At 38.2% G+C, this 25,104-nt stretch overlaps 1 protein-coding gene across 3 annotated transcripts in view; it reads right to left on the bottom strand.

Annotated features, from left to right (window-relative positions):
* TMEM87B (transmembrane protein 87B) overlaps positions 1-25,104 on the bottom strand; it is a 278,511-nt gene that overhangs the window by 230,925 nt on the left and 22,482 nt on the right. For 2 of the 3 annotated variants that reach the window (XR_012325607.1, XM_073791134.1), the window contains exons 12-18: positions 19,751-19,860; positions 19,607-19,665; positions 18,258-18,361; positions 16,875-16,948; positions 8,690-8,763; positions 6,311-6,363; positions 1,054-1,084 (exon numbers count right to left, since the gene is read on the bottom strand). Coding sequence is in view for 2 of the 3 variants with exons in the window: in XM_073791134.1 (XP_073647235.1) it covers positions 1,054-1,084; positions 6,311-6,363; positions 8,690-8,763; positions 16,875-16,948; positions 18,258-18,361; positions 19,607-19,665; positions 19,751-19,860 (505 nt within the window). In the remaining variant the exon portion in view is untranslated. The remainder of the gene's footprint in view (positions 1-1,053; positions 1,085-6,310; positions 6,364-8,689; positions 8,764-16,874; positions 16,949-18,257; positions 18,362-19,606; positions 19,666-19,750; positions 19,861-25,104) is intronic. The other variant, XM_073791135.1, reaches the window with a different exon arrangement.

Here is a 25,104-nt window from a genome sequence, read left to right as displayed (position 1 = left end):
ACGATTTTGTGGGGTACATACACGCCACGATACACACAGAAATATTAGATATGGAAAATGAAAACCATATAATCCAGACTTCCAGTAATGGAGTGTAATCAATTATCTGTTCAGCTCAGAAAACTGTAACATTTCTAATTCAGAATCACCAGTGTGAGGCAGGGACAGAGCTAAAATGGATTTCTTAGGCATAGAGCTCATCTAGGGATTTGCCTGACTCTACTACTTTAGGTATTTTTGAAATTACAAATCAATTATTTATCAAATGAATACTACAAATGCCCTTTTAAAAGTAATTCCAGGGTATATCTTTCCATAGAGTTATAAATCCTGGAGTTCAATGGTTTTGTAGCAAGGTGCGTATATATGGCAGCCTGCTCAAGACTTCCCATCCCACTGTGGCCAAATCCCCGCGCCGATGCCAGTCTTCTTCCTGACCTTTCAATGAACAGAGCTGTAGCTTCTCTCATATTCTACAGCCACCACGTAAGTTACTCCTGAGCTACCGCTCATTTCCCGCTACTCTTCCCCTGGATAAACTGGTGGTCTCCATGTCCATCCTTTAATCCTTGCACTTCAGACGTCTTCCTGTCCTGGGCCACCCTGCAGTGTCCAGATGATCTATAACTCATTTTTTCCCCCCAAAAACCTTCCTAAATCCACATCATCTATTCACATTTCCTACCTAGCAAATGTAACTCAGTTAGAAACTTTATTTAATACCCCAGGAAAATATCTACAAACATAAGAGATTGATTTAGACAAACCGCCACCTTGAAGTCTTCTAAACACTTACATCTTAAGATGTTAGAAAATCATAGACTCAAAACCTCCTAGAAGGATTCTTCCCTCCTTTCACACCAATAAGCATTTATCTTGCTCCTGTTTTAAATGAGGAGCCAGTTCCTTAAAACTTTACCCACAACTCAACGCCGTCTTTCCATCTGCTCAATTTGTAATCATTTGCAAAAGTAACTTTCAGAGCTTCTTTTGAAATACATTTCTACCTTGTGAAAATAACAGCTCCAAGACATAAGCAAAAATATATTTTACCTCATCTGAATCCACTAATACTGGAAGAACTCTGAAATAAAAGAAAAAAAAAGTTGACAATGTTATTAAAAGGCAGTGTGTCTACAAGGCTGAATATAGCATATCCTGTGATCCACCAAGTCTCACTCCTGGAAGACAGAGTCAACAGAAGTGAGTACCTAGTGTTGCCAACAGACACGGAGAAGAATATTCATAGCAGTGTTGCTCTTAACAGGCCCCAAATAGGTAAACTGGAGTACTATACAGCCCCCCAAAGAGGTATAAACTATTGAGGGATCAAATTTTAAAAACTGACACAAGTAATCTACAGTTACAGACATGAGCACAGCAGTAGCTTTGGGGTCATGATTTGGGAGGAAAACAAGAAGATGGTTTTTAGGGTATTAGTGATGTTCCAGTTTGGTTTTTTCGTTTTTTTTTTTTTGCTGTATGCGGGCCTCTCACTGTCGTGGCCTCTCCCATTGCGGAGCACAGGCCCCGGACGCGCAGGCTCAGCGGCCACGGCTCATGGACCCAGCCGCTCCGCGGCATGTGGGATCCTCCCAGACCGGGGCACGAACCCGTGTCCCCTGCATCGGCAAGCGGACTCTCAACCACTGCACCACCAGGGAAGCCCATGTTCCAGTTTTTGATCTGGGTATCTGGGTGCAGGTTACATGAGTATGCTTATATTAAAAATTTACTGAGCTATCTACTTATTTAGAATTTGTGCACTTTCCAGAATGGGTGCTATACTTCAAAACTTTCAGTTAAAAAATTAGCTGATATATGAAAATAATTATAACTTCAAAGTGGAAACAACAACAAAAATCAGCAATTCTAGAGGCTAGTATGTTGGAAGAACATCAAGGACTAAACCATGATGAATGAATAATTCCAAACACAGTGGGCATCCAATTATATCTTTGTTTTTTAAGCCCCTGGTTATTGTTTACTTTGAATAGTTGGACAAATATCTTGACTAGTGATGTGCTATCTAATTTGAAAACCCACATGTCATGTACTTCTGTGAGAACTTAAGAGGGATGAATAGGCTTGACTGTAGTCATCATTTCACTACGTACATATATATCAAATTATCATGTTGTACATCTTAAATAAACACAAATTTAATTAAAAGATATACCTATTTTTAAAAAGATGGATGAGTAAACATATTATGAAAGGTGGTATTTATGGTATCAAGTATTTGTTTAATCCTATGTCATTGTTACCATTGACTGGACATAAACCAGTGAAGGATACTGAAGAGAGAAAAAGTTATGCAACAGAACCTTTACTCGGGAAAGATTATATGGATAAAAAGACAAATGTAGAGCTTCGATGTGCAATGGAGCACTGAGAGGGAGAGCCCAAAGGGTCTGCATGCCAAGGTCACAACATGAAAGTCACATCAACGCACAGTCCAGAGGATGCTACTAAGAGTGCAGCCCATGGTGGAGACAGAAGAAAGAGAAGTCGGGGCCTCGCTAGATGTGAGGAAGGAGCCAACTTATATGGCTTGGAATAATATTAAGGGAAATCCAGACTGCTTTAGGGAAAGATGATCCAGAACCTTGGGAGCCCAGAAGACAGCCCATTGAGTGCTTAGCACCTCGTTTAGAGATAAACACTGCAATCTCCAAAATGGTTCCTTTTGTGAGGTAAATGACTATTTAAAACTTATTAAGATGGACTCAGTGCATTGAAGAGGAAGGAGAACTATGCTAAGCTGGTCTTTTTGGTTTATCAGAGACACAGAAAAGCCATAATGAATACCATACGAATATCACATAACACACTAGATCATATGGTTATTCATGATCTGTTTAAATTGTCCTATGGCTTGCAAAAGTTTTGGTCCACTTCTATTGATGTATAAAGAAGTGTTTACCTGTACATGAAGTCCGGTTTCTAAACTTGCCACGTAAATTGCACATGAATTTTGGGTAGCATTGTGCTAAACTTCTTGTGTTTTAAGTTTTCAGAATGGACACACAGGTTCCTAAGAACCTAAAATGCTGGAAGCTATCTTGGATTGTACAGTTCTACTCATTTCACATAAATGGTTCATGAGAACATAAAAGAAGACATTTTGCTCTTTTATATTCCAGAGGAATTTTTGTAATCAGGCAGACATTCTACTTACAGAAAGAAATCGTAGAGACTAATGACTCTCTAAGACATAAGGAGAACTGCCCAGGAGCCTTATTGCTTTCCACCAAGAAGTGGTGGCATAGTATGGGGTTAGTCTACTCAGGTGATTTCCTTCTAAAGTACTCAGTAGTGAATTTCCAAATCTGGAAGATAACGGTTGCCACCTAATCTGAATCTCTCCACACACCCTTGCTCAAAATTCCATGAAGTCCCTAAGGATTGCAAACAAAACCACACACAACTCACAGTCTTCGGCATAACCAGGAGAACACAGCAAATCTGAAATTATACGTAAACAGAGAAATAAATGCCAATACCAACAAATTCCCTGCTGTCACTGCAAGCTCATGGGTACTGAGAGTGGGGAAAGAGAGGTCTGAGAGACTCTGTGAAAAGTAGAGGGGAAGGAGAATTTAGACAAAGTATAGACAAACCTCTTCAAGAAAAATCAACACTAAGTTCCAAAATACTGACTGAAGGCCAGTGACTTGGTAGTTCACAGTATCTGCTACAGGGAAGGGGCTTAAATGGAGTGGAACCAAAAGTAGCAGTCTTGAACAATCATGGTTTTCAGGGGAGAACCAGATACATGGAGGAGTGGTACCCTCAGAGCTACGGCAGCACCATGAGTAAAAAGAAGGAAGTAGAAGGGGAAGATTAAAGATCTTGTAGAAATAAAAGAAAAATAAGACACCACCAACCTCCCTCTCTCCATACCTCCATCCCATCAACATTCTCCTTAAATAAAACTATAATTTATGCAACTGATGGAAGAAAGCACTCAGACTAGGAACTCTCACTACCAAATGCCTAGGAATAGGAAAAACAAACAAAACCAATTCCATATAATGGTGCAGGAAGAAAAAAAGAAGGAAAATGAAAATCAAAGTGTTTTACGGTAGAAGAAAGCTACAGCTATAACACAACACTGCAAATTAGATGAAATAAGTTAAAAAGAATATTTGGTGATATTAAAAAATACAATAAGAAATTTTAAAACCAAGAGCAAAAATGGATAAAAACAAAAGAGGAAGAAATTCAAAGAGTCCATTAAACTCTGGGAAAAAAAAAAGACAAAATCATCCCAGCAATGAAGAAAAAAATTACAAGGCACCCAAGGCAGAACGAATTTAAATAAAAATGTAATATGTGGCAAGAAAACTACTAAGAAAATGAAAATGATATAAAGAAAGAAGTAAAAAGGATTACAGAGAAACTAGTAAAAAAAAAAAAAGGAAGATAGCAGGTAAAGGTGGAAAGAAATCAGATGATTCCTCCCACAGAAACATTTATAAAACCTGGACAAAAATATTAAAAATAAGTAGTTAAAGGCACTGGAAAATGACCAAAGGGAGTGGGGATATGAATCCAAGTAGCTCAACAAATTCCAACAATACTCAAAAAGGAAACCACACCTAGGCACATCACACACACACTGTGGAAAGCCAAACGTAAAGAAAAAAATCTGAAAAGCGGCAAAAAAATGACACAGTACACACATGAGGACAATACAACTAAAAACTGACTTCTCTTCAAAACAATAGAAACCAGAAGATATTGGAGGGATGTGTTGGAAGAGCTCAAACAAAAGTCAATCAAGATTTTTATATCCAGCAAAACCATCCTTTGAACAGGAGGGCAAACAAATACACTTCACATAAATAAAACTGAAAGAATTAGTTTCTAGCAGACCCATACTGTAAGAAACACTAAAGAAAGACCTACAGGAGAAGGTGATAACTCAGATATACAGGAAGGAAAAAAAGAAATCATAAAGGCATGTGAAGGATATTTATACACCTATTTTCCTTTTATGACTATTAAAAGAAAAAAAGTATAATAGTGTACTATTAGTTTCATAACGTAAAGGCAGTTCTTACCTCATATGAATCTGATATGTGTGAATTTCAGTTACCACAGTTTAATTAAACAACACCAGTCCCTCAACAAGACAGTTCAAATTTCAGTTACTCAAAAGCACAATGAGATACCACTTCACAGCCACTAAGAGATCTAAAATCAAAAGGTGAACAATTACAAGTGCTGACAAGGATGTGGAGAAATCGGAAACCTCATACATTACTGATAGGATTATAAAATGGTTCGGCTCTGGGAAAACTGCTTGGCACTTCCTCAAGATGTTCAACATACAGTTACCGTACGATCTAGCAATTCCACTTCTAGGTATATACCCAAGAGAAAAGAAAAACCCAAGAGAAGGAGACAGCCCTGAAGGCAGCCAAAAACAAAACAGAACAAAACCCAGGTAACATATGAAGGAACAGAGAAGAAGTACAGCAGACTTCTTTCTAAAACTATGACAGCTGGAGAACATTCAAGTGACAATCTCTGAAGTGCTGAAAGAAAAAACAGTCAACTAGGAATTCTATAACCCGCAAAAACAGCTTCCCAAACAGCCAAAACAAAGACTTTTTCAGACAAATAAAACCTGACAGACTTATTACCAACATACTTGCATGACCAGAAACATAAAAGAAATTCTTCAGGCAAATGTGACATCATACTAGACAGAAACTATCTAAATAGGAAGTAGATGGGAGCAGAGAAAGGAACAAACAACATGTGAAAACATCGTATTTGGCTATCCTGTTGTCTACCGTGGAAACAGCTATCTGGAATTTGTGTGTCATAAAGGACACTGATAAAGAAGAACCTGAAGAGCTCCAAGTTCCCGGAGGGGCTTCCTCTGCACTCTAGTTTTCCTATGCTCATGTTTTTCCTCCAAAAGCTTCCCCACCGTACATGGTATCGTGGTTACATGTGTTTAAAAAAAAAAAGTTTGAATTCTTCCATATTATAAAGTTAAAACAAAATGATTCTGATCCTGATAAACTTACATAAGAAAATGTTGGAGTTGGTTATAGGGCAGGAGTATTAATAGAGTTGTTGTACAGTGAAAAAGGAAGGAGAAAGACAGACCAAAGCAGGGCTGTGTTTTCTCTGCATTTCGATATGAAGTTAATCAGTCATATACTAGTGATAGGGGCCTATAAAAACATACAGAGGTGAGAGTTTTGAAAAGCACATAACAAAGCATGAAAATTATCCCTTTATACTACAGCCTAAATTTTAGATTCAAACTTTAGCAGAGGATATTTACACATCTGTGAATGAAGAGGGAATGTTTTCCTCCACCCACTTCAAATCTTCATCCTGTAGAAATAAATATTTACATATTAGCTTTTGCTTAATAATGCCTGAAAGCAGAATTTTTAAATAGCATGTATATATAATTTAAGCATTTAAATTCAAATGCATGACATTCTTTTCATTTCTACATAGCCTAAGAAGTTGACACTTATGCCACACGAAAATTATGCCAGTATTTTCTTAAACAGTCAAACGAACACTTGGATTTTGGATTTTTGTACTTCTCTGGTTTTGGTTAGATGCACAGGTGTTATTTTTCTGTCTTGAAAAACCACAGTAAAAATACAAAGAGTTGATTTATAAGATAGAAAACAGCATGAATATTGACTTGTATTAATTTCTTGCTTCCAGCATTCAGTATGCCTCCTAATCTGTTCACTTTATGAGTTTATAATTTTTCAGCAGAAAAAGGTGATGGTACAGATATTCTAACCTTACAAAAGCCTATTTATTTCAGTCACTTGTGTTTAGTGCTCGTGTTTCTGTAGGAGAAAAGAAAAGCAGGTCAATTGGGGTATCTAAATTTTTTTTTCAACAGAAACTTGCTCACAGTTATCTCACTGGGAGTAAGAAAAATAAAAGGTATGTTGAATATTTTGGTTTATAATGTAAAATAAATCAAAATGGCTACATGGAATCCTCTGGTTCTAGCATTAATTATATCTTGCTTACTTACAGAGAGAGAGAAAGCAACTGAGCCAGTACTAATAGGCACCCCAATTCTCTGAGTGAATCTTGGGTAGAAATGAGTCAATCAAGGAGAGACAAGGTCCCCGAGTTCTGATCAAGAGCTGACTACACGGGACTTCCCTGGTGGCACAGTGGTTGAGAGTCCGCCTGCCAATGCAGGGGACACGGGTTCGAGCCCTGGTCCGGGAAGATTCCACATGCCGCAGATCAACTAAGCCCGTGAGCCACAACTACAGAGCTTGTGCTCTAGGGCCCATGAGCCACAACTACTGAAGCCCGCATGCCTAGAGCCCATGCTCTGCAACAAGAGAAGTCACTGCAATGAGAAGCCCGTGCACCACAATGAAGAGTAGCCCCAGCTCACCACAACTAGAGAAAGCCCGCGCGCAGCAACGAAGACCCAACGCAGCCCAAAATAATTAAATTAATTAAAAAATAAAATAAAATAATTATCTAAAAAAAATAAGAGCTGGGCTTCCCGGTGGCACAGTGGTTGAGAGTCCGCCTGCCGATGCAGGGGACACGGGTTCGTGCCCCGGTCCGGGAGGATCCCACATGCCGCGGAGTGGCTAGGCCGGTGAGCCATGGCCGCTAAGCCTGCGCGTCTGGAGCCTGTGCTCCGCAACGGGAGAGGCCACAACAGTGAGAGGCCTGCGTACTGCAAAAAACAAAAAAAAAAACAAAAAAAACCAAAAAAATAAGAGCTGACTACACAGTTTAGAGAAATGAAAACATTTTCCCTTGCTATATGTGCAAATACTGAGCTTTGAAATAAACTGAAACATATCCCTAAAATAAGAGGAAAATCTCTTAGCAAGCTGAAACTTTAATAGTTCTAACATCAGATAATTAAAACTGTGGAACTTTTTAAAGTTTAGTTAAATTACCAAAGAACTACTCAAAGAACACATTTTAAAGAATTATTAATTACCAAAAATAAGGATTAGAGAATTTACCAAATCCAACAAATGAAACTGTTTCATACACCATCCATCCTGTCAGAACTTAGGTGCGTACATAAATTTTTACACCTTATTAACCGCAACATATGTAACTGTAAGAAAGCCAAATGTAAAACTGTATGGTAGGCATTTCCATTTTTAATTACTCTCATAATTACCACTTTTATGCATAAATAATATGCATAAAATATTTAAAAACTCATCTCTACCCAATATTTTAACGTTTTATTCAAGTTTACATGGTTTAAAAGTCCCTTTCCAACAGACAACAAATGTTATCTGAAATAGCTTCAAAAATCACATAAAAGTGCTGAAAAATTAACACAAACTTTCACTATAAGAAAGCGTCTCGATCTTTAATGTGCATGTGAATCACCTACGGAATTCTGTTAAAAAGCAGATTTAGATTCGGGACATCTGGTGTAGGCCTGAAATTCTGTGTTTCTAACAAGTTCCCGGGTGAGGTTTGTGCCGCTGGTCCAATGACAGCACATGAAAAGTGAGGGTTTACAGCAGTACGGTTGTCAGACTTAACTAGTATCACTACTTAGTAACATTTATTTTCATACAGAAAAAACTAGTAAAAAGTGTTCTCCTGAAGGTCAATGAATGTGACACTCATATAGAGTTCTAAAGTATTAAAGACTGAGATGCTATTAAATATATACTATACTCACAAAATTATCAGAAGTAGCAGGTTTAGCTGTTCCATTGGAAACCATTTTTGAGACTCTTAATTTTATTCCTTCAGCTGTAATGAGAAACATTATAGAAATTCATAAAATTATAAAATAATAATATTTTCCTTTGTAGCTTCACATTTAATAACCCTATAAAGAGAGTTAATAGTGGAAGCTTTGGGCTGGGTGCTGGCTTTAATATACCATTTGGAAATGTAGGAGGGACAGAAAAAGTTAAAAACGTCATAACTGTTTACAAAAACAACCAGGTTCTCAAGTTGCTAGTCTGAATTCCAGTTTTAGAGGAGTTTAAATGAACAAGCAAACATACATACATGCACACATTAGGTAGTTTCAGTACATTTTAAAGTTCATGGATTTAAAAATCTACAGGATTTACAATATATTTAAGAATAAAACACACCTTTGGCCATGCTTTCACTTCTCTAATGTATAAATTTTAAAAATGTGTTTATGGTATAAATAAAATAGGGAAGAAAAAGATTTTCCTTGTATTTGACCAAGGCTCTTCTTTATGCCAGCAGGTTTAGCAGAGGAGAGGTTAAGAGCATGAGTCCTGAAACTAGATGGCTTCACTTGGAATTCTGGCTCTATCTACGTAAACTCAGGCTAAGCAATCAACTTTCTGTGACTCAACGTCCCTGCCTGTAAAATGGAATAATAATAATGTCTACCTCAGAGAATTCTGATGAGCATTAAACAAATCAGCGTATATAAGGTACCTGAAACATAATGTCTATGTCCAATAAGTATTCACTTCTGTTACTACAATAATTTGCAAAAAGTGCTTCTCCATAAACTAGGACAGTTGGTACAATATGATGAGATCAAGTGCATAAGTGGATATAATGAGTGAAAATGAGGTTCCTCAATCTGAAAATGTTTCCATGGGGCGTCTGAAATCTCAACATTTGAGATCCTTCTCTTAAAGGTGTAATACACTGATTTTTTTTAACTGAAGTATAATATACAAAAAAAATACAAACTTTTAAGTGTACAGTCTGAAGAGATTTTTATCAACTCTTGTGTAACTACCATCCCAATCAAGACATTTAACATTTCTATCATCACAGAGGATTCTTTTTTTTTCATTTAATATTTTCTTTCTTTCTTTATTTAGGTCTTAGTTGTGGTATACAAACTCTCAGTTGCAGCATGTGGGATCTAGTTCCCTGACCAGGGATGGAACCCAGGCCCCCTGCATTGGGAGTGCAGAGTCTTAACCACTGTGCCACCAGGGAAGTCCCCACAAAGGGCTCTTTAAATTCCTTTCTGGTCAATCCCAACCCCACCAGAAGCAACTATTGCTTTGATTTACATAATCACCACAGTTTACTCCTGCCTGCTCTAGAACTTCTTATATAAAACCATAAGGACTCAATATTCATTGGATTTGACTACTTTCACTCAACATAAAGGTTTTGAGATTTATTCATGTTGTATAGTGTTGATTACTTTTGCTTCCCAAACAGTATTCCATTGTATAAGTATACCACTATTATTTTATCCATTCATCTGTTGACAGACATTTGGGCTATTTCAGTTTTGGACCATGAAGGATCAGGCTGCTATGAAAGTGCACACAGTGTCTTTCTGTGGACATCTGCTTTCATTTTCATTTTTGGATAAATATTTTGGAGTGGTATGGCTGGGCTATATGGTAGGTGTATGTTTAACTTTTTAAGATACTGTCAAACTGCTTTCTTAAAACTTCTTATGACTTCTTCCATAATGTATGAGCGATCCAGCTGTTCTACATCCTCTTCCGCGTTTCACGCTGCCAGTCTTTTAAATTTTAACCATGCTAGTGGATACATGGTAGCATTTCACTCTGGTTTTAATTTGCGTTTCCCTGACGACCAGTATTATCGAGCACCTTTTCATGTGCGTACTGGCCTTTCCTTTGTCTTCTTTGGTGAAGTGTCTATTTAAGTATTCCATTTTTTTTTAAACAAATTGAGTTATCTTTTATTGATCTGTAGGAATTCTTATATTCTGGATACAAGTTCTTTGTCAGATATATGTATTGAGAAGGTTTCATCCCAGTCTAGGGCTGGCCTTTTCACTTTCTTGTTTCTCTTGATGAACGTAAGTTTTTAACTTTGGTGATGGCTAATTTACCAACCTTTTTATTTTACGGTAACTGCTTTTTGTGTCCTAAGAAACTGCCTAACCCAAGGTCATGAAGATATCTTCCTGTTCTCTGCTAGAAGAGTTATCGTTTAATCTTTTACATCTAGGTCTGTGATCTCTCTTGAATTAATTATAGGTGATATTCACGGCAGGAGTCTAGGTGATTTCCCCCCATGTGTTTATCTAGTTGTTCCGTACTCTTTGTTGAAAATACTATATTTTCCTCATATAAAGCCTTGCTGCCTTTGTCAAAAATCAATTGACAAATGAGGTTTCCAATTTGGAAATTTGGAATTTATAATTTAAATATTATATCTCTTTTAAAAACAAAAGCTTTAGAGACCTCCTATTACATTGGAATCAATCTGGTGCTAGTAAGAGTACATTCTTTGAAGTGTTATTGCATTGATAAAATAATCTGAAGCAACAACAACAAGATCCACTGAACAATATGTACAGATTTATTTTTGGACTATTTTTTTTAAGTTGTCTGAAATTTCATTTCATTTTATTTTAGTTATGTATGTTTGGGACTCTATTTTGATACACTGATGTATGTATCCTTATGCCAATACCACACTGTCTTGATTAGTATAACTTGAAATTTTCGTCTTGAAATCAGTGTTAAGTCCATTAATTTAATTTTACTTAGATATAACTTCCACACCATAAAATGCACCATTTTGAAGTGTACAGTTCAGTGGATTTTAGAACACAGAATGGTGCAACCATCATCACTGTTCATTTCAGAAGCTTTTCATCACCCCCACCCCCACCAAAACCTCATACCTATTAGCAGTTACTCCCAACTCACTCCTTCCACCAGCCCCTGGCAGCCACTAATCTATTTTCTATCTCCATGCATTTACCTTTTCTGGACTTTTCATATAAACAGAATCATATAACATACGATCTATTGTAATTGGTTTCTTTCACTTAGTATAGTGTTTTCAAGATCTACGTTGTAACTACAAGAATGTTTAGGTTCTTCCAGATCTTTTGTATTTCCATACATATTTTAAAACCAGCTTAACCATTTTTTAAAAAATCAGCCAGAATTACAATTGGGACTGTACTGGATCTACATATCAATTGAGGAAGTGATGGCTTAATAATATTGAGAGTTACAATTCATAAACATTTACTTATTCTATAATTTCTCTTGGCATTGTTTTGTATTCTTCAGTGCAGTTTTCCCCATTTTTTTCCATTAAATTTATTCCTAAATATTTTATTTTTTGAAGCTCCTGTAAACAATATTTTAAATTTCATTTTTCAATTACTTCCAGTTATATAAAAAAATCTAATTTCTGTATTTGGACATATATCCTATGATTCTGTTATATTATTCACTTATTAGTTCTACTGTATTTTTTCTTTTCTATAGACTCCTTAGGATTTTCTACATACTTAACGTTGCTGAGGAATTACCTGGCACTCCAGTGGTCAGGACTCCGTGCTTTCACTGCAGAGGGCGTGGGTTCAATCCCTGGTCGGGGAACTAACCCCACAAGCCGCGCGGCACAGCGGAACTAACCCCACAAGCCGCGCGGCACAGCCGAAACAAAACAAAACAAAACCTTGCTGTTTGTAAATAAAAACAGGTTTACTTCTTGCTTTCTACACTTTATGCCTTTTGTATTCTTTGGGTTGGTTTGTGTTTTGCCTTTCTGCACTGGCTAGGAACTGCTGTCTGATACTGAGTCAAAGTGGTGAGCAGATACTCACGTACTTTGTTCCCAATCTTGGGAGGAAAGTATTCACTATTTCACCATTAAGTATGATTTTAGCTGTAGAGTTTTTTCACACTATTCTGTAATATGTTTGCTAAGTGGGTTTCTTTTTTAAAAAATCATGAATAGGTGAATTCTGTGACGTGTCTTTCTGCACCTACTGAGATAATTATGTCATTTTTCTTCCTTACTCTTTAGATGAATTACACTGATTGAATTTCAAATGTTGAAACGGCCTTGCAACCCTGGGATAAAGTCCACTTGACAATGATGGTCTTTCATTATTCTTCTAGATTTTATTTACTAAAAATAAAATAAAATAAGAGTGGTATGTGGGATCTTAGTTCCCTGACCAGGGATCAAACCTGTGCCCCCTGCAGTGGAAGCACAGAGTCTTAACCACTGGACTGCCAGGGAAGTCCGTTTAAATGAATTTTATGTCTCTACTCATGAGTGACACTGGTCTGTAACTTTCTTTTGTCTTTGTCAGATTTTGGTATCTGAGCTGTGCTGGCCTTATAAAACAAGTTGGGAAGTATCCCTACCTCCTCTATATTCTTTTTTTTTAACATCTTTATTGGAGTATAATTACTTTACAATGGTGTGTTAGTTTCTGCTTTATAACAAAGTGAATCAGCTATACATATACATATGTCCCCATATCTCTTCCCTCTTGCGTCTCCCTCCCTCCCACCCTCCCTAACCCAGCCCTCTAGGTGGTCACAAAGCACCAAGCTGATCTCCCTGTGCTAGGCGGCTGCTTCCCACTACCTATCTATTTTACGTTTGGTAGTGTATATATGTCCATGTCTCTCTCTCACTTTGTCCCAGCTTACCCTTCCCCCTCCCCGTATCCTCAAGTCCATTCTCTAGTAGGTCTGTGCCTTATTCCCGTCTTGCCCCTAGGTTCTTCATGACATTTTTTTTTTTTTAGATTCCATATATATGTGTTAGCATACAGTATTTGTTTTTCTCTTTCTGACTTACTTCACTCTGTATGACAGACTCTAGGTCCATCCACCTCACTACAAATAACTCAATTTCGTTTCTTTTTATGGCTGAGTAATATTCCATTGTATATATGTGCCACACCTTCTTTATCCATTCATCCGATGATGGACACTTAGGCTGGTTCCATGTCCTGGCTATTGTAAACAGAGCTGCAATGAACATTGTGGTACAGGACTCTTTTTGAATTATGGTTTTCTCAGGGTATATGCCCAGGAGTGGGATTGCAGGGTCGTATGGTAGTTCTAGTTTTAGTTTTTTAAGGAAACTCCATACTGTTCTCCATAGTGGCTGTATCAATTTACATTCCCAACAACAGTGCAAGAGGGTTCCCTTTTCTCCACACCCTCTCCAGCATTTATTGTTTGTAGATTTTTTGATCATGGCCATTCTGACTGGTGTGAGATGATATCTCATTGTAGTTTTGATTTGCATTTCTCTAATGATTAGTGATGTTGAGCATCCTTTCATGTGTTTGTTGGCAATCTGTATATCTTCTCTGAAGAAATGTCTATTTAGGTCTTCCGCCCATTTTTGGATTGGGTTGTTTGTTGTTTTGATATTGAGCTGCATGAGCCGCTTGTAAATTTTGGAGATTAATCCTTTGCCAGTTGCTTCATTTGTAAATATTTTCTCCCATTCTGTCACCTCCTCTATATTCTGAAGAGTTGCCTAAGATTAGAATATTTCTTCCTTAGGTATTTGAAAGCATTCACTAGTGAAGCCAGCCATCTGGGTCTGGAACTTTATGGGAAGATTTTAAATTTCAAGCCCAATTTCTTTAATAAATATATGGCTATTCCAATTAGTGGCATAGGGTTAGAATTAAGATTAGGGTAGTTTCTTAAGTGTATTTCTCAAGGAATTTGTTCATTTTATCCAAATGCCCAATTTGTTCATAATAGCCTCTTACTTACCCTTTCTTGCTGTAGTAATGTCCGCCCTATCTTTCCAATGTTGGAAATTTGCCTTGCTATATTTTATTTCTGGTTTAGATTACCTAGAGGTTAATCAATTTTTATTAATCTTTTCAAAGAAACTACTTTTGGCTTTGCTCATTTTCTCTATTTCCCCCTGTTTTCGATTTCATTGGTGTAGACACAACTTCATTATATCCTTCCTTCTAATTACCCCAGGTTTAATTTGCCATTCTTTTTCTAGCTTCTCAAGATGGAAACATATTATCAATGTTTTCTTGGTAATACAGGCATTTAAAGCTATTAATTTTCCTCTAAGAATTGGTTTAGCTGCATCCTGTAAAATGTGACATGTTATGCTTTTATTATCATTAGCATGAAATATTTTCTAATATTCCTTCAATCCACGAGTTACTTAGAAATTATTGCTTAATTTCTAAACATCTGATTATTTTGTAGATATCTTACTGCTGTGCATCTAATTTAACCATTGTGATCAGAAACATACTCTGTATGATTACAATCCATTGAAATATATGGAGACATTTTTAATGGCCACACATATGGTCTATCTTATTCAACGTAGACTTGAACCTTTATTCTTTGGTTGCTAAATGCAATGTTCTATAAATATCAATCAAGTCAATTAGGTCGATGGTTTTATTCAACTCTAACTGTGACATCTGGGCCACCTCTAGATTGATCTTACTGATTTTTCCCTCAACTATGGATCACGGCTTCCAGTTTCATCCTATGTCTAGTAATTTATCATTGTATACTGGACATTGAGAATGGTATCTTATAGACTGGATTCTCTTATCTTCCTCTGGGAAGTGTTGTGTTTTGTTCTGGCAGGCAATTCAAATTATTGCTAGATCACTCTGATCTTTGGGGGATATGCTTTTAGATTTGATTAGGGTTTATTTCAGTTTAGCTTTAGTCCTAGGGTAAATTTCAGTGGTCCTAGACTGTGGTCTTTACTTCTAAGGAGTGGCCCTTCTGGGGTTTTAATGGAAAGCACTTTTAACTTGTTGAGATTTGAATTTCAAACTCTGCTGTGGCAGCTGCTGAAACTTCTGTTCCGCTTCTTAGCCTAATAGCTATTGTTTTCCCCCTGGCTTCTTGGAGTCTCACTTTGCACATACCCAGTTCAGGTATCAGATAAGACTAGAGAGACTATAGACTTTTGAATTTCCCCCTTTGTGGCTCTCTCTTTTATGGATTTCTTCCATCAATCTCCAGACATTCTTACAGCCCCAAATTCACTCTCCAATTCCTTGCATCAGTAAGATTATACCTGTCTGCTTGTGCTCTAGCCACTGTACTGTCTCATTGACTGGGCATGAACTCTTCTTTCATGGTTCTCTTCTTTCAACAGTGAAATCTCCTCCAGTTTCTGCCTGCTTTTCTTTGCTCTCCAGTGCCTCCAATAGTTAATTAAAAAAAAAAAAAATCTGTCCAGAGTTTATTCTAGCTATCAGCAGGAAGATTAGCCCCAAACAATTCATTCCATCATTATTGGAGCCAGAACTAACACACTGAATTTTAATATCTCTGCTGTGAATAAGTTTTGCAGATTTCTTTTCTTAATAGAAAAGTCAGAAAAACATGAAAGAATTAGCTGTAGGTGATAATCTGATGAGAGGAGGTAAAAGGAAGTGTGGACACTGAAGACACACTGATTATGTTGCAAATTTTGCTGACTGGGTAGATTATAAAATTTTCACAGTAGAGAAACAAAAAAAAAAATTGTGAAAAAGAATTGTTACTAATAAGAGAAACCAAAGTAAGAGGAAGGAAGAATGGAATAAAGATAAAATTACTCTTTACATCTGAGTTACATACTTAAGTTGCCGTAACAAATGCTTCAATTACAGTGTTTTGGTAAAATTAATAAAATGATAAGACACTTATGTATAAATTAATAGAAAGATGAAAACTAAAGCACTAAAACCATAATTAGAAATGCTTTGGGCATGACCGGGAAATTACAGATGTGCACAATTTTCAAGAGCAAGAAGAGGTGATACAAAGAAATTCAGCAATCATCATTAAGAAGACGAATATTGTTTAGGAGCTAAGCACAATATACACCAAATCACTCTCGTGGGAAACAGTGCAGCTATTTCAATACTTAGACTTTAAGAGCAAACACATAACAAAAGCTCAAACTATTTTAGCAATCTTGAAAATTTCATGACTGACTTCTCTTCTGTGACTGTCTACCATAATAGAGGTTTCTGCAGATACAGTTTTAAAAATATTTTACGGGAAAAAAAGTGTATCTGACCTTGCATCACAGGTAGAGGTACAATATTTCTTTGTTACAATATATGCAATGGTCATTTAATAAGAAAATATGCCACTCACTTAAATTTTCAGATGTTACCATGAATTCTTCAATTTCATCATCAGAATCATCTATTAAGGGCATGAAGGCATATCTAAATCAAAAACAAGGAGTAGTTTTACTAGTGTGTTTGAACCTGTTCAACATTCAGTTTACATCTAAAAGAGTCAGTACACACTTTAAAAAACATATACACTTAAAAAGTTTCCCATAAATTGAAATGATAAAAATTTAATTATTTTACTCTCAAATCAGCAAAGGTTACTGTGAAGAAACTGAAACTGGGGTTCCCAGACCCGTTGGTAAAAGCATCGATGGATCAAATTTCTCTGGAAGCAACTTTGAAATATCGAATGCTCAGGGAAGGGAATTTTCTGCTGTACTTTTTTCTCCATGTCAGGTTTACCTCCCTGCCCACTATTTTTACTTATCTCCTAACGAAAAGGAATTGCTAACCTGATTGGTGAAAATAAAGCACACCACTCAAGCCACATTTACTGGGTCCAACAGCATTCAAAAAGCACTGCTGATTTTAAAAAAAAAAAAGCACTGCTGATAATAGCAACGAAACTAGAAACTAAGTGTCTAATAATTAGGGACTGCTTATATAAATTATGCTACAATCATATGGAATGCCAGAAAGCTATTAAAAGTAATATGGTAGGTCTATACAAGATGATAAGGAAAGACACATTTTAAACAAAGAAAGTGCAGAATAGTGTATATATGTATGTATGTACTATCATTGTTGTTGTATAATATTTAAATCTGTTTTTAATCAAAAAATTTTCTATTGAAGTATAGTTGATTTGCATGTTGTTGTATAATTTTAAAGAGAGAGAGAAACACACACACTAGTATATACTTTTTCATTTTTTCCTAGAAGGAAGAAACTTAACAGTGCTTTGCTTGGGGAAGAGGAATGAGGCAAGGGAAGCTGTGGGGCTTCCTGTCACATGTAGTGTAAAGTACAAGTTTCTGAATTTCGCATTCAAGCTCTTTATGATTTTGCTCCCACTTTTCCTTTCCAGCTTTATGTCCCACCAATGTAAGGGTAGTAACCAAACTGTATGGCTTGTTGGCCTTCAAAGTATGCCATGTCTGTTCCCGCTACTCCTAGAAAACCTGCAGTCTTTCGCAGGTCAGCCAGTCACTGTCCTACTCCTTTCCTAAAGGTGTAACATAAATGCTGCCTTTTCATGGACCCCTCTTCCACCTTCCTGCTGGGCTTATATATCTCTTATTTCACTGTCTTGCTTTTGTTACATTTGTCTCCCCACTTGACTGTATGTACACTCTTTAACAGCAAGGACTACCTCTCCAGTTTCTATAAATGCTGTTTTAACATTGTAGCAGATGATGAACAAATCCTTGCCAAATTTGAACTTTCCTATGTTAGGTACCTCTGATTGTTTGCTGATGGTCTCCACAAAAACATTATTACAATAAGGATAAGGGAAAAAAGGAAGCTCCAAAACGCATCATCAATCCAGCGTTCCATCCAATCCTATAATAAGGACAATTCAAACAAGAAAAGTTAATTTTCTGATAAACATACAGATTTCCCATTCAAATAGTACATAATGACAAGTACTAATGAAATCTTTCCAACCAGTAAGTCTTCCAAATGAATAGGCACACGTTTTTCCGAGAAACATAAAAACTAAGAAATGCTATCTCTATAAAATCATTATGCTTACTTCAGTAATATTAATGCTTACTTCAGCCTTATAACCAATATAATGAATAAAATCCTAACAAATTATATAGTATCATAAAAAGAATTAGAGGGACCTCCCTGTTGGCGCAGTGGTTAAGAATCCACCTGCCAATGCAGGGGACACAGGTTCGAGCCCTGGTCTGGGAAGACCCCACATGCCATGGAACAACTAAGCCCGTGCGCCACAACTACTGAGCCTGTGCTCTAGAGCCTGAGAGCTACAACTACTGAGCCCATGTGCCACAACTACTGAAGCCCGCGCACCTAGAGCCCGGGATTCGCAACAGGAGAAGCCACCGCAATGAGAAGCCCATGCACCACAACAAAGAGTAGCCCCCGCTCGCTGCAACTAGAGAAAGCCTGCACACAGCAACGAAGACCCAACACAGCCAAAAATAAATAAATAAATTTAAAAAAAAAACAATTAGAGTTTAAAAGGGCTTCAGAGGTCAATTATTTTCTAGACAAGAACAGTTTCTTCTCTCACTAAATTATCCCTACAGCAGCAGAAGTCCAGGGTTTTCAGAGGCCTCCTTATAATTATTTATATGGAACTACAGACTATTTCCAAATCAAGAAACCCCCAAGAGGGTCTTTTACTATTTTAAGTCTGAGAAGTGTATCTTCTTCTAACTAGAGAATCCATGGAGGGTATCTCCTGAATGTTCACAATGAGTATACCATCCTAGAAACATGTCAGGCTTAAGGTTTACAGTCCTAAGTACAAAACAACCCAATTACACTGTGTGCTGGAAGAAAAAGATTTCCTGTTACCTAAAATTATACAGGGGGAGGATTCCTTTTCAAAATATACAAAAAGAAAAGGGCATAATTGGAAAAGGAGATTTAAGAGGAACTTTTTCAGACATTTAAAGAAGGCAAATGTTTTTATAATTCTTTACAAAATAATTCCAAGTAAAGAAAATCTCCACTCAAATTATCTGTCTACAAACACAAAATTCTTCAACCTTACACAAAATCAAATAGAATAATTAAAAATGAAAACTGTTTAAATAGGAAGATTATACTTACTGATTGACATTTTGCAATTCTAAATGTCTTAGTTGTCCACACCGTAAACACTACAGATGCTGAAACACACCAAAAAAAGTCAACCATTGAAAGAATATGCAATACTAAAATAATGTATTTTAAAAGAAAAGTTAGATAGCTTACCCATTATGGCAAAGATCAGGGTATTTGTGAAGTGCCTGTACAAAGAAAATTTCACTGTGTTCTTTCTTAGCCTTAGAGTCTTCATAGTTTGTGCCAAACTTACAAAAATGTGAAAAAAGTTAAGGAAAAAATTTTAAATAGTAATATACAGTTAAGATAAAAAACAAAACAAGAATCTTCTGCTACATTTCCAAACTTAGCACTGCTATATAGTACTGCTACATATAATTCCCATAATTTAAAACTAATAAACACACAGAAAATGTTGTCTTATCCAATATTGTATAATCATGATACCAATTTCATCACAGATATTGTTTTACAATATACCACTGTCTGAACTAAGTAAACACACTTCAAGGAAAAAAAAAACATAAGCAAGAAGACCTATGATGTGCTCCTTCAATGCCAAGTTCTTGAAACAGAGAACAGAGCAGGACACACACTAAATGCCAAGTCCCCCTTAGGCCAGACACTCTTTACAGATCCCATCATGACATGCCACTTGGCGTGTGCTTTTCTGTCTGTTTCTTTCTTATTTTGTTGTTTCTGGTCTATTCTCATTTTATCCTCCAAATGACCATAATTAAGAAGTTACACCATCTGCCAATTCCATTTTATAAACTGAAACTGAAATATGTCAAGTAACACAAATCTGGACTTAGGTAAAAACAGACTTTATTGAAGAGATTATTGCAATAGGGAGAATGTTCCGACTATAAGATCCGAGAGAGTCCCAAAGGTCAGGCAGGGAAGGGCTTTGCTTTTATAGGGAGGAGTAAACAGGTGTCGAGAGCAGCAGGTGTGAGAAGTGGGTGGCCTGACGGGACAGTTGCCCAGAGAATGACTTTCCTTGAAGTCTGCAGGTTTTCAGGAGGGGCCATGAAGGAGGGCTGCGGGTGGATGAAAGCTCGGGAACCCGGGGGAAGGAGAAGGCTTAGTTTGGTCCAGTCTGGTATTTTGTCCAGATTGGTCAGTGGGTACATAGGTCTGTGTCTGGCCTTGTCACAAGTGAACATGGGGGCACCTGGGAGTCTCATCGAAGTCCTATGGGGAAAGGCATCTGTTTGTATTGACAGTAAGCCTTTTCCCGGAACACGAAAGGGTGGAGGCTGTCTTAACCACGGCTGTTCCAGGAGCACAGGGCTCAGGTAAAGTGCGACACTGTCAGGTACAAAGAAGCAGAACGAGGCTTGTCCACTGGCTCCTCAGTAGTGCAGCTGTGCTCAAGCCAGAGCTCTGTAAACGGGAGCTGCTTCCTCTGCAGCACCTGCCAAGCCCCGTTCAGGGGCCACACTCTGAACATACGTAACAGAGTTGAGCAAAGGAATGGAAGTGGCACAGTTTGCACTTAGGCCTCCTATTTAAATTCCAAATACTTCACTCATCAAAAACTTCACTTTAGTACTAAAACTACCAAAGCTGCTTTTCAATCTTTCTGAATGACCAATAAGTTGCAACAGAAGATCAATTTCTAAAATAGCACAACTCAACCAATTAGGCCTGCTGTCAGAATTTACAGACATGCAAATGTGCTTTATTCAATAAACATGATCAAGACCGAATACTTCTGAAGCAGTAATGAAAGCACACAGGCCCCATGATCCTGACGAGAGAAGCACCTTGGACATGCTGCTGCGGCTAGGAAAAGGATATCCACCAGCACAAGCTAGAGTCAAGAAGAGACAGAGGGAGGCTGGCCAGGAGCACAAGATCAGATCATTTGCCTGCAGCAAAACAGCAAAAGAATAAAACCAGCAAGCAGGAGAAAAGAGGCAGAAGGCTGTGGCTTTGGGCGCTTTCAGGCTATTTTTTCTATTAATATAGAATTAGATTCTCACAGGAGGAGCTAGATGAGGTTCATCAAAGGTGAAGGAAGCAGGGTCATTATCCCAGCACTCAATTCTACAAGGACGTAGTCCTGCTTCTTTGCTTGTCATTGGTAATCATTTAGGAAATCCACTACCTTTTTGTACAGAGAAAGCAGACTTCATCTCAGTAATGAAAATTACCAAACGGCAATCTAAAAGCAAACGTCAGAAATTCAGGTTGAGGCAGAAATGGATAATGCTAAATTTCCTTTCTCTCAGCATGAAATACTAACCAAGAGAACTTTAATTTCTGGATTTCTTTATGACTTTTACCTCAAACATGTTTATTAAAAACATTATTAATTAAGCAAGCTAAATCTTTCCCCTTATTTTCCTTATCTCCCCATCCCAATCTGGCTCATTATGTGTTGGACCAAAGCCATTGCTGTCCATAAAGGTGGTAAGTTACCCTCATTCAAATCCAGATGGAATCAGAGCGTTTACAGCCACTTTCCTCTGGAATTTTCTGCCAAGTTGCATTACTATGTATTTTTCCCAATGAACCCATGTACCACCTTGGAGATGATTAAGAACAAGAATACTTTGAAATACGTATCTGTAAATTACCAGGAGAAAAGATAATATAGATTTTTAAAATGTGAAGTTTACAAGGCTCTAAGCATATACAAGTTTAGAAGTAAGACAACTCCAAAATGAATAGATGTCTTAAGCTCATTTTCTAAACTCACAGTGACAGAAGAGAAGACATGAAGATTGGAGACAGTAACGCTGAGCCCAGTAGCTAGTTCACCTCCCCTGCAATTCTGCCTGTCCAGGTCCCAGGGTGTTCGCACTGCCTGCCCCTTATCCTCAAGTCAGGTGAGAATCCCTGACAAGCGATGAAGCCGGGGCTTCGGCAGAGTGGGCTCCACGCTGGGGATAAGTACTCAGAGCTGGAACCCTGTTCACCTGCAGAACTGAGGAACGGACTTCACCTTTTGAACAACTGAATGACTCTACATGGTTTTTTTTTTTTTTAATGTAGAGAATATGAAAAATTACATTAGAGTCAGAAATTTTTATGACTCGGAGAAGATCAGATTTATATTACTATAATTTTATTCAGTAAACTTGGATTCTCAACTGGTAGCTCTCAACAGAAGTAGAATCCAGTTTTCAAGCAAGTTGGTTGAAACAACTCTTTAAATCAGGTATCATCCCTTTACTGACACCCCTCGGACACTAGGGGCTACCTGGACATAATTTAGGAGGTCTGCAAATGCCTCACTGTAGGAAAAACTCCTCGTGTGAATGACGTGTGTGTTTATATATAATCTGTGAAGAGGCTCCACAGCTTTCATCAGATTTGCAAAGGCATCTCTGCTGCCAGAACCCAAACAAGGCTAAGAACCACTGCTTTCGAGAATAAAAATAAATTAAAAGATTTTTGTTTTGTTTTTAACTTGGAAGCATATCGAGAATTCACAAACAGGGAATTTAAAGAATAGATAAGACCGGGTTTACCCACAAGGAGCTCAGAAAATCCTACTAACAGTGTTACACCTGTTAGCACACCTTCAGAAAGGGACAGCTTCCTGTAGAGAAGGGACACAGGCCATTTTAAGCCCTCCGGCCCTCCCTGTGAGAGACAAAGATGAGAACATGGAAAGAAACACAAGGAAAACAAAATCACATTTTACGTTAAAAGCTAAAAGACAGGGCTTCCCTGGTGGCGCAGTGGTTGAGAATCTGCCTGCTAATGCAGGGGACACGGGTTCGAGCCCTGGTCTGGGAGGATCCCACATGCCGTGGAGCAACTAGGCCCGTGAGCCACAACTACTGAGCCTGCGCGTCTGGAGCCTGTGCTCCGCAACAAGAGAGGCCGCGATAATGAGAGGCCCGCGCATCGCGATGAACAGTGGCCCCCGCTCGCCACAGCTAGAGAAAGCCCTCGCACAGAAACGAAGACCCAACACAGCAAAACTAAATAAATAAATTAATAAACTCCTACCCCCAACATCTTCTTTAAAAAAAAAAAAAAAGCTAAAAGACAATTATCAAAGACAATAGCAACAAAAAGAACTGTGTAAAAATAAAAGCTTATGAGTTTCAAAGAGGACATAAATGTCAACGAAACAGATACAAATAATGTTCTGGATCCACAGAACCCTGCATTCTGCTCTGACCAGGTCGTAGTTTCTCTAGAATCCCTCCCATTTCCACGAATGCACTTTAGAGGGTCCTGCCTAGGAGAGGAAAACAGTGGAATTGCCCAGACGCCACTGGAGTCACTCAGTCAGCGAGGAGGAGCCTCAAGGATCGGTTAACACTGTCTCTGAAACTTTTCCTGCTGTGCTATGGCCTCTGGCCCACCACCTCCAGCGAACCCGCTCTCTTGCTGTCCGCCGTGACCCCTGGAATGAACCAGGCAGACAGGTGCGCCTCGGGAACTCATCTCTCTGCAGCGCTAGCCACTGCTGAGCACCCCTCCTTACCAAAGCTTTCCTAGTCTCCACCCCAGGATGACTTCCTGGTTCTCCCACCTCCCTTCACCCTGGACTTCCTTCCATGCATGTTTCCGCCCCATGAGGCACTGTCCTGGTTCCTCTCCACTTGCTGGTCTACCTGTTCTTCTTGGGTCACTTCCACGGCTGCGACCTTCTCCCACACAAAGCTGACTCCCACCTTCGTCACCAGCTCTGACTCCTCTTGCTAAGCCAGGCTGGGACTTCCAACTCTCTTCTTCACACTAATGCCCCAGGCAACTCAACCCTCACCCACTGTGGTCCCTTATCCATGTTTACCACCCTGAGCATGGCAACACTGGTCCAGCCACCTACTTGAGACGTGCATGTCTTCCTGGGAGCCCTCTCTCCCTTTCCCCACCCATTTCTAGCCAGCTTGTCATCCAGAGTCCTTCTTCCATTTCCTCTGCCCCACTTCTAACACTCACTATCCCTCCTTTGGCCCACTGCAAAGGACTCCTTACTAGACCTCCCAGCTCTAGACTCTCCTTTCCCAGGCATTTTTAAAAATGCCATCCTTGAGTTCTTTCTTACAAGATTTCATCATGTCATTCACCTGTGCAGCCTCAACTCCTTGCTCCTTTCCACCTTCTAAACTCTCGAGCATGTCATTCTATCCTTCCCTTCTGGTCCCACCTTCTATGATTCTCCTACACACGTTACCTACAGGCAAGCTACTCTGAGACATCGTGCCACTGTCTCTATATTTTCATGCTTCCAACTATTTGGTCCCCTTAAATCTTCCCAGAATGCTTTCCCCTCAGTTCTTTTCCTAGTAAACCCCGATTTGTCCACTCAGTCTCAATTAAAATGTCACCATCTCCCTGAAATCTTTCCTGATTTTCACCCTGGAGTAAATTTCTCTTTCCTCTATCTGCACAGCACCTCTCTAACGTGGCAATTACTATTGCTATGTTGCTCCTAGTTATGTATTTTTCTTCCTTACCAGATCGCTCAATATGTGCATTTAAGTTTGCTGAACTACTAGAAAAAATAAGGATATTTTTTGTTCGAGGAA

The sequence above is a fragment of the Tursiops truncatus genome, chromosome 14 (assembly GCF_011762595.2).
Source record: "Tursiops truncatus isolate mTurTru1 chromosome 14, mTurTru1.mat.Y, whole genome shotgun sequence".
In the NCBI taxonomy this organism is placed as follows: Eukaryota; Metazoa; Chordata; class Mammalia; order Artiodactyla; family Delphinidae; genus Tursiops; species Tursiops truncatus.
Note: the sequence above shows the minus strand (reverse complement) of the source record. Positions and strands in the feature narration are given on the sequence as shown.